The sequence below is a fragment of the Chrysemys picta genome, unplaced genomic scaffold (genome assembly GCF_011386835.1).
Source record: "Chrysemys picta bellii isolate R12L10 unplaced genomic scaffold, ASM1138683v2 scaf2122, whole genome shotgun sequence".
NCBI classification, from domain to species: Eukaryota; Metazoa; Chordata; order Testudines; family Emydidae; genus Chrysemys; species Chrysemys picta.
In genome coordinates, this window is record NW_027054826.1 from 1 (window position 1) to 9986 (window position 9986).

A 9986-nucleotide genomic window follows, 5' to 3' on the forward strand; every position below is an offset into this window, starting at 1 on the left:
AGCTTCCCCTGCACGGTAGGGCTGTTCTAGCTCAAAGTGTGCGGTCAGTTGCATGAAGTCATTCAGGCTGGAATATGGTTTGTAACGACCCATCCACGCTAACGCTGCAAGGGGCTGGGGCTCTGAGCAGTAGCCAGCACTGCTACACGTTCCAGACCATCCCATCAGCCTGTCCCGGGGGTACAGCGAGGGGTAAGGAGCTGACACTGAGCAAAGGAAAGCTTGGGGTGGACCTCAGGAGCACAACTCTCACCAGTGCCGTACAGAGGGATCCCTTTGTGAGGAAGGGATGGAATCTGTCACTGCACCAGGGCCGGCTCCAGGGCTTTTGCCACCCCAGGCAGGCCAAAAAAAAAAAAAAAAAGCTGCACTCGGCAGCAATTCGGCGGGAGGGCCTTCCCTCTGAGCGGGAGTGAGGGACCCTCCGCCGAATTGCTGCCGAATAGCTGGACGTGGCGCCCCTCTCCCGAGAGGCCGCCCCAAGCACCTGCTTGGTAAGCTGGTGCCTGGAGCCGGCCCTGCACTGCACTGGACAAAGGCAAACGAGAAGGTCTTTCTCCATGTCTAATGTCTATGCTTCAAGCAGGAGAACCGGGCGTGTTAGAGAAGAAATGGATTCCAGCTAAAGCTTGTCAACATTTTTTCAAACTTTTTTCCAAGTGGCTTTTTTAAAAATAAAACTTTGTTTTTTTTTATTCTGAAATTGTCCGATTTCCCCCTCCCCCCCCCCCCCCCCCCAACAACCTCCTTCCCCTTTGAAATTGACAATCCAAAGGGTTTTCCCTCTTTGGTATTTTACTCATTTCCCCCACCCTCCCGCCTTCCCTTCACTCAGCACCTATTTCTAATTTTGCCACTGAAAAAAACATGGGGGTGGGGGAGAGAAGAGTGAGAGGAAGGGGTAAAACTGGAGAGATTTAAAGTTTGGGGTTTCCAGGTTGAAAAAATTCAGAAATTTTTCTTGTAAATGTTTGAAGAACACCCCTAGAATTAATTATTTTTCCATTAAACATACTGTATTCTGACCAGTTTGAGATTGCGGAAACTGAAAGCTCTGTTAAAATAATACTGACCTGGGAGTGTTTGGGAGGATGCTGCAGGAATTTTAACGTCCCCTAAAAGACAAAGGGAAGGGATCAGTCGAACACCCTGTCACTTCTCTCATTAGCAGGAGGGTCCAGCAACATTAAAGACCATCAGAGGCTAGGGGCAATCAGAGAAGCTCTGCATTCCCAGAGACCTTCTCCTGCTTTGCTAGCAGGTGTCTCAGCTTCTCTAAAGTTATACTGGAGTTTCTCCACCTCACAGGGAATCTTGAAATACTTGGTTAATTTCCTGAGGATAATTTCTGAACTCTCCAGAGGAACCATGATCAAAGATCCTAAAAGTGCATTTAAACCACAGGACTTTGTTCAGTGGATTAGGATTTTTGCCATGGATAAGGAAGATGGCAGAGCTGAGACACCTGATTGAATGAACATCTCCTGCTTCTCTGTACCCCCAACACGCTTAACTTCGATACCTGGGAAGTTATCATGATTCAACAATCAGTTTGCACCTAGAGGATAATAGCGTTATAAGGGAGAGCCAGCACGGGTTTGCCAAGAACAAAGCATGCCAAACCAACCTAATTCCCTTCTTTGACAGGGTAACTGACTTACGGGATAGAGGGAAAGCAGCAGATATGCTATATCTTGATTTTAATAAGGCTTTTAACACAGTCCCTCATGACATTCTCATAAGCAAATTCGGGAAATGTGGTCTAAATTAAATTACTATAAAGTGAGTGCACAACTGGTTGAAAGATGATACTCAAAGAGTAGTTATCAATGGTTTGCTGTCAAACTGGGAGGGCCTATCTAGTGGGGTTATACAGGCATCAGTCCTGGGACTAGTCAATATTTTCATTAATGACTTGTATAATGGATTGGAGAGTATGCTCAGAACATTTGCAGATGTCACCAAGCTGGGATGGGTTGCAAGAACTGTGGAGGACAGATTTAGAATTCAGAACCACTTTGACAAATTGGAGAATTGGTCTGAAATCAACCAAATGAAATTCAATAAAAACAAGTGCAAAGTACTCCACGTAGGAAGCAAAAATGAAACGAGACCTATCTAATGGGGGATAACTGGCTAGGTGGTAGCACTGCCAAAAAGCATCTGGGGTTATAGTGGATCGCAAATTGAATATGAGGCAACAATGGGATGCAGTGCCAGTTGCAAAAAAGGCTAATATCGTTCTGGGATGTATTAGCACGAACGTTGTATGTAAGACAGGGGAGGTAATTGCCCCAGTCCACTCGGCACTGATGAGGCCTCAGCTGGAGCCCTGTGTCCAGTTCTGGGCACCACACTTGAAGAAAGATGTGGGCAAATTGGGGAGAGTCCAGAGGGGAGCAACAACAGTGATAAAAGGGTTAGAAAACTTGACCTGTGAGGGAAGGTTAAAAAACTGGGCCTGTTTAGTCTTGAGAAAAGACTGACGGGGGGAACCTGATAATAGTCTTCAAATATGTGAAGGGCTGTTACAACGAGGACAGGGATCAAATGTTCTCCATGTCCACTGAAGGTAGGACAAGAAGTAACTGGCTTAATCTGCAGCAAGGGAGATTTAGGTTAGATATTAGGAGAAACTTTCTAACTCTAAGGGTAGCTAATCTCCGGAATAGGCTTCCCAGGGAGGTTGTGGAATCCCCGTCATGGGATGGTCTAGGTCAGGGGTGGGCAAACTACGGCCTCTGGGCTGGATCCGGCCCGCAGAATTGCCCCCTGTGGTGCTGCGGTCCCGGCGCCGCTCTCAGAAGCGACCCCCGGGCAGCGGGGCAGAGGGCTTGCCCTTGCCTCCAGGCATCGCCCCCCGCAGTTCCCATTTGCTGGGAATGGGGAACCATGGCCAATGAGAGCTTCGGGGGAGGTACCTGGAGGTGTGGCAAGGGCAGTGCACACAGAGCCCTCCGCCCCCCTCGCCCACAGGGCCCACAGCACTTCCTGGAACAGTGCGGAGCTGGGGACAGGGCAGGCATACAGGGAGTCTGCACTGGCCCCAGTGTGTGCCGCTGCCACCCCGGAGCCCAAACCCCTCCTGAACCCCGCCCCCCAACTCCCTGCCCTAAGCCCCCTGCCAGCACCCCATGCCCCACCTGCACCCCAACCCCCTGCCCTGAGCTCCCTGCTGCACCTCTGTGCACCCCAGCCCCCTGCCCTGAGCCCCCTGCTGCAGTCCGCACCCCTCCTGCATCCCACACTCCCTCCCACACCCCAACCCCCTGCCCTGGCCCTGCATACAATTTCCCCACCCAGATGTGGCCCTTGGCCCAAAAAGTTTGCCCACCCCTGGTCTAGGTTTACTTGGTCCTGCCTCAGCAAAGGGGGCTGCACTTGATGGCCTCTCAAGGTCCCTTCCAGCCCGACATTTCAGCAATTGTATGAGCTTCAGTCACCACGATCAGCTGCCCAGAAGTTCTGAGTAATGGTCTCAAGTTGCAGTGGGGGAGGTCTAGGTTGGATATTAGGAAACACTATTTCACTAGGAGGGTGGTGAAGCACTGGAATGGGTTCCCTAGGGAGGTGGTGGAATCTCCTTCCTTAGAGGCTTTTAAGGTCAGGCTTGACAAAGCCCTGGCTGGGATGATTTAGTTGGGGTTGGTCCTGCTTTGAACAGGGGTTGGACTAGATACCTCCTGAGGTCCCTTCCAACCCTGATATTCTATGATTCTGCTTCAACGTCTTACGTGTGATCCTACCTGGCCTCACAAACGTCTTCCAAACCAATTTCCCATCTTTTCTGTCTTTCATGTGAAGCTTGATTTCCTCCTCCATATCCGTCATGTAGAGCTCAATATATGACTGCTGGTCTGCGGGGCTTCTATAGCAGAGCTCCAGGTGCTGCAGTAAAGATAAAATGACTTATGAGAGTCTCCCACCTCCGCCAAGAGCAGGAGTGAACGATGCCCATTGTCTGCTGTGTCCATTGTGGTCTCTTGGCTTATACTTAGATTGGAAGCTCTTTGGGGCAGGTCCATCTTTTTGTTCTGTGTTTGTACAGCACCTGGCACAAGGGGGTCCTGGGCACTACCACCATACAACTAATGCATAATAATAATGAATTGTTCAGCTCGTTTTGATGCCTCAGTGGAAGTAGAGGACAATCCTACTTACGTCAGGTGTTATCTTTAGCTCTGATGTACCAGACACCTCATACTGAGATCCAAAGTACAGCGCACTGGTCTGAGGAGGTTTGGGAACGAGCTTTGACTCCCACTTGGTTTCTTCTTCTTCAATGGCCTGTAAATGTCAAGCATTGTCATTTCTGAGAGATACAAACAGGAACCTCTGACCCACAGCCAGCTCCGTCTTCACTCAGAGCATCTCGAGTTGGAAAGGGAAAAGGCCTGTGAGGTCACCTTGGCCATTCTCCAGCCAAAGCAGGCATATTCCCTACACTACGTTCGGCTGGGATCCGGTCCAGCCCAGTCAAAAATAACACAGGTGATGGGACTGTCACCATTTCCCTGCTGGGAACCTCTTGGAGATCCTACCAGACCTCACTCTCAGGAAGTGTTTCCTCAGACAAACCTGATCACCACTGAAAAGATGTCAAGTATCAGAGGGGTAGCCGTGTTAGTCTGGATCTGTAAAAAGCAACAAAGAGTCCTATGGCACTGTGACAAAGTGGGACTGTTCTTAATGTTTCCTCTGAATACTGTGTGGGTGCCTCTGTTTCCCCTACACATTTCTTAAGTCTCTAGGTGGTGGGGAAAGGCCAATGGAGAGATATCCCATCCCATCTCCTAGAACTGGAAGGGACCGTGAAAGGTCATCGAGTCCAGCCCCCTGCCTTCACTAGCAGGACCAAGTACTGATTTTGCCCCAGATCCCTAAGTGGCCCCCTGAAGGATTGAACTCACAACCCTGGGTTTAGCAGGCCAATGCTCAAACCACTGAGCTATCCCTCCCCCCCCCCCCGATGTGCATAAATCACTGACACTGTGTCTCCCTGGCAACAAATGGCCAGGGCCCCTTCCCGCCCTGCAAGGAAATAGCTAAAGGTGAACATAGAGATCAGGTGACCTCCTGGCCCAGGAAAGAGACAAAGCCGGGAGAAGGAGGGGCTGGAGGGGGTTTCAGAGTTGGAGCTACCTGGGGACTAGGAGTGAGGGCAGACGTGGGTGTCTGGCTCTCTGAACCCCATAATGGACCCGGCCGAGGGGTCCCGTTCGCCGCTGTACCTACAAGCTCTGTTTTAGACCCTGTTCCTGTCATCTAATAAACCTCTGTTTTACTGGCTGGCTGAGAGTCACGTCTGACTGCGAAGTGGGGGTGCAGAACCCTTTGGTTTCCCCAGGATCCTGCCTGGGTGGACTCGCTGTGGGAAGCGCACGGAAGGGCATATGCTGAATGCTCCCAGGAGAGACCCAGGAGGTGAAGCCGTGTGAGCTTCTTGCCCTGAAGACAGTCTGCTCCGAGGGAGAGGAGGCTCCCCAAAGTCCTGACTGGCTTTGTGGGGAGCAGTTCCAGAGCATCGCCCGGGGACTCCATGACAGGCACCTTTAAGACTAACAGATGTATTGGAGCATAAGCTTTCATGGGTGAATACGCTGCGTCTGACGAAGTGGGTATTCACCCACGAAAGCTTATTCTCCAATACATCTGTTAGTCTTAAATGTGCCACAGGACTCTCTGTTGCTTTTTACTGAAAAGATGGAGGCCTCTGCTTCTACTTAAAAATAGGATGCGATCAAATACAAGGAAAGACTCTCACAATACATAGAGCAAGGGAGCAGAGAGAAGGCTGCAAACCACAATCTTAATTCTGGCATTCTCCAATTAGTGGGTGATTGACGTTGCAACCTTAACACTGTTCTTTTAATGTGTGTGTATTTTCCATAGTGATAACAGGCTATGGGATCTACAGGCAATGTGGGGGTGGCTCCTGGGGTTCTTACAGTGACCATGTGGTCGCAGCCAGTGTAGCTAATGTTGAGTTCTAGCTGCCAACCTAATCCCCCCATCCCCTCGCTCAGAGTTTTCATTTTAACCTGGACTCTCCCGTGCCCCAGGGTGACATTTTGTAAAGAAGATTTTTCATTGCTCGGAAGCTCAGTTCTACATGGAATAGCCCAGGGCGGGGAATGAGGCTGCTGGAGGGAACAGCACCTCCTAGTGGGTGCTTGGGGACCTGGCCTTTAGCTTCAGGAATCACTATGTGGCTGAGTGGTGTGGATATCACACCACGGCAAGCCCGGCCCTGAGCTATTCCTACCTGTCCACTGCTGCATATGGTGCCCCGTGAAGCTTGGTCACACCAACAATACAGTTCTCTTGATCTTCACCTCCTGTTTGAGCCTCCCCCAACAGATAAGGTATCTGTGCTGTGAGACCCCTGATCCCAGGGGTTCTCAAACTGGGGGTCGGGACCCCTCAGGGGGTCACGATCTGGCAGCCTCCACCCCAAACCCCGCTTTGCCTTCAAGCATTTATAATGGTATTAAATATATATTAAAGTGTTTTTAATTTATAAGGGGGGGTCACACTCAGAGGCTTGCTGTGTGAAAGGGGTCACCAGTACGAAAGTTTGAGAACCACTGCCCTATCCATTGGGGTCCCACCCACATGCCTCATGTCAGCGAGTGCTGTGCATCCCTCGCGAGCGCAACTCTCTCCCCCTGGGTACGTGCCCCAGCCCATCACGCACCACTATTAAAAACACAGGAAAACCTGGCTGCCGAGGTGTCTTCTATTTCAGTGACAGTTAGCGTGTACGTCTCTGCCCTTTCCGCTCTGAACGATGCCGTGCTGCCTGGCGTTTCACTATGTGCTTGGCTGTTTGGGTGTATTGATGTGGTTCATTCTCACTCGGTGGTTGTGCAGTGTCCCAGCAATCTTGGTGTTGGGCACACCATATAAATGGGATTGTGGTTTTACCTTCCTGAGTGAGTGGTCGTTGGGTATCAGGTAGAGGTGGAGAGTTATGTCTGCAGCCCTGAGTGCCCGGTAGATCAGCACAAGGGAATGGATGGGAATAAACGTTACGGTCGAACGTATCTTTCTCCAAAGCACGCCGAGCTGGGAGAAGCTGGGATTCTCCAGGACAACTTGGAAGAGATGGATTCTCGTTGGAGTTTCCAGGGTCATGTGGCCAGCTTCAAAATGGGCGATTTGGCATGAACTTAAATCCCTTCTGCGTGCAGTTAGGAGAACTAGGAGAATGAGATTGAAACACCCTGAGCTGGCAGTATCTGTACAATGACACACACCAACACACAACAGCCGTTCCAGACGCCTTACAAGTATAAACAACCTCAGGCCCTGCACAGCCCTGCCATCGAATGGGGTGCAGAGAGACGGATGGAGTGAGGAGAAGGGGAAGGGAAGGAAAGGGAGGGGGAGGAAGAACAGACTGGGAGAAAGCCGGGTGAGGCAGGGCCGTCCCTAGACATTGTGGTAGGGTTATCATTCGTCCGGATTCTCCCGGATATGTCCGGATTTTTGAGTTAAAAATAGCATCCGGGGGGAATTTGTAAATGTCTAAAAATGTCCGGGATTTCCCCCCCATGCAGAGTGGGGCACGGCTAGGGTGACCAGACAGCAAATGTGAAAAATCGGGACAGGGAGTGGGGGGGTAATAGGAACCTATATAAGAAAAAGACCCCAAAATCGGGACTGTCCCTATAAAATCGGGACAGCTGGTCACCCTAGGCACGGCTGACAGGGCAGCTGGCCGGATCCTGCCACTCGCAGGGGGCTCTGGCAGCCAGAGCCCCTCCTCCACTTCCCCCTCCGGCTGGGATCTAGAGCTCCTCCCCTCCCCTCCTCTCTCTCCCCCCTGCCCTTCTCAGATCGCCACCTGCCAGGCAGCTCTCAAGCTCCTCCCTCCTCCTCCTCCCCTGCTGCCCAGCGCACCGCACGGTACGGTACGGTACGGTAGGGGGCCAGGGGTGGAGAAGGGGCAGAGGGGTTCTGGAGGGGGGCAGTCAGGAGACAGGGAGTAAGGGGGGATTGGATGGGTCGGGAGTTCTGGGGGTCCTGTCAAGGGGCGGGGAGCGGTTGGATAGGGCGTGGGAGTCCCCAGGGTCTGTCTGGGGGAGGGGGTGTGGATATGGGGTAGTGGTGTGGATAAGGGTCGGGGCAGTCAGGGGACAGGTAAGGGGTAGGGTCCTGGGGGGCAGTTAGGGTGGGGGGTTCTCAGGAGGGGGCAGTCAGGGGACAAGAAGCAGGGAGGCTTAGATAGGGGGTGAGGTCCTAGGGGGCAGTTAGTGGCAGGGGTCCCAGGAGGGGGCAGTCAGGGGACAAGGAGCGGGGGGGGATTCTGAGGGGGTGGGTGGGGCTAGAGCGGGGCTCCTCCCCCCCAGTGTCCTCTTTTTTGATTGTGGAAATATGGTAACCCTACATTGTGGTCTCCCTCAGGCCTCTGTGGGGGTGTGTGTCTCCCCAGGCTTCTGCAGGGGGTGGGGCTGTGCCCAAGGTCTGTGGGGGGCGGCAGGAGCAGGCTTGTGGGGCAGGGGGAAAGCCAGCTGCCAGTACGAGTCAGCTCGCTCCACTTCCTGCTGCCCGGTGAGTGCAGGGCGGGCCCGACCCCTGCTGCAGTCCCCTGGGATGTAGCTCAGGGGAAGGGGTGGAGTGGAGGCGGGGCTGGGGCAGAGCAGGGGTGGGAAGAGTCAGGGTGGGGGCAGAGCAGGGGTGGGGGCTTTGGGGAAGGGGTGGAATGGGGGCAGGGCGGGAGCGGGAGCGGGGGCAGCTTTCCTGGCCAGCTCAGCCAGCTGGGGATTGTATTGGCCGCCGGAGCTGCGTAGGGCACCAGGAAATTTGGGACCATTTGGTGCCCCAAATTTCCTGGTGCCTTACGCAGCCGTGTAGTTTGCGTATGGGTAAGGACGGCCGTGGGGTGAGGGCTGGGAGAAGAGTACCCAGGGAAGGGGTCGCATGGGAGGCTTAAGAGACAGGAGAGATAACAAAAGCACAACGAGAAGGAAACCAAAGGGAGGGAATCAAAACAAGGGACGCTGCCCCCTGAGTAGGAGAGAGAAGGGGAAGCCGTGGGTCTGGGCACAGGGGCAGAGGCAGGGAATGGCCCGCGAGGGGAGATCAGGAGAGCTGGAGGGAGGAAGCGTGGAAGCAGCTGGGAGCGCTCTGGGATATCACACAGAAGAGTCCCCCTGAAGGGAACCACCAGCCCAGGGATTGATGGTGGGAAATAAAGCTTGCGAGATCCAGACAGGAAAACGGAGAGGTGGAAGGCCAGGGAAGGGAGAACCAGGGACAGGGACACAATGGCCTGAATCTCCTCTGGGTCTTCTCCCCAGCCCAGCCTGTCCACTGGGTGTGCACTGGGCATGGAACCACCTCCTGCCACGGGCTCCCCCAATCCCCCTCCTCTCCTGCCCCAGGGGGTCCTTGCACTCCTGTGTGACGGGCACTTGTCTGACCCTCAGGCGCTGGAGATCTACCCACCATCCCCCGCAGGGGGAGCCACACTCTCATCAGGGTGGGGGATCCTCACCCGAACTGGGCTGGACTGTGCCTGGCCCTGCACAGCGAGGAGGAGGAGGGAGAGGCAGCCAGGAGCCTTCCTCTCGGCTGCCTGCTCCCCGGAGCAGGCCCAGGCACAGTCCCCCCTTGTGGTGGAGCCGACCTGGAGCAGGAGCTGGGAGGGGAGCGGAGGGCACAACGCAGAGGCCCCTGGGGCTAGCACTCCCCCACTGCTCCAGGACCCCCCAGCCCCACTGGCTGCAGACTGTGGCTCAAAGCCGCCATCAGCCCCTGACTCCAGCATCGAGCCCAGTGACGCCCCGTTTCTGCCCTACCTGCAAGGCACACGAAGTGGGGGAGGTGCACGGCTCGCACCGTGTTGGGCTCGGCCCTGATGTGGAACAGGGGGCCGGCGACCATCCACTCCTGCCGGGCAGACGGGCTCAGACTCTCCGCCCAGGAGCCGTATTCGTACTCGACGGTCACTGCTGCGCTCACCTCAAAGCCAAGCCCCG

The 9986-nt window shown here is 54.1% G+C and overlaps 1 protein-coding gene across 1 annotated transcript; it reads right to left on the reverse strand.

Annotated features, from left to right (window-relative positions):
* Positions 1-746: 746 nt before the first annotated feature.
* On the reverse strand, positions 747-9980 carry LOC135980186 (NACHT, LRR and PYD domains-containing protein 1a-like). Its single transcript, XM_065580239.1, has 5 exons — positions 9807-9980; positions 6928-7202; positions 4162-4287; positions 3747-3888; positions 747-1115 (listed from the first exon to the last, which is right to left on the reverse strand). The coding sequence occupies exons 1-5, from the start codon at positions 9889-9891 to the stop codon at positions 1006-1008; spliced, it is 738 nt and encodes a 245-aa protein (XP_065436311.1). The 5' UTR covers positions 9892-9980; the 3' UTR covers positions 747-1005.
* Positions 9981-9986: the final 6 nt, after the last annotated feature.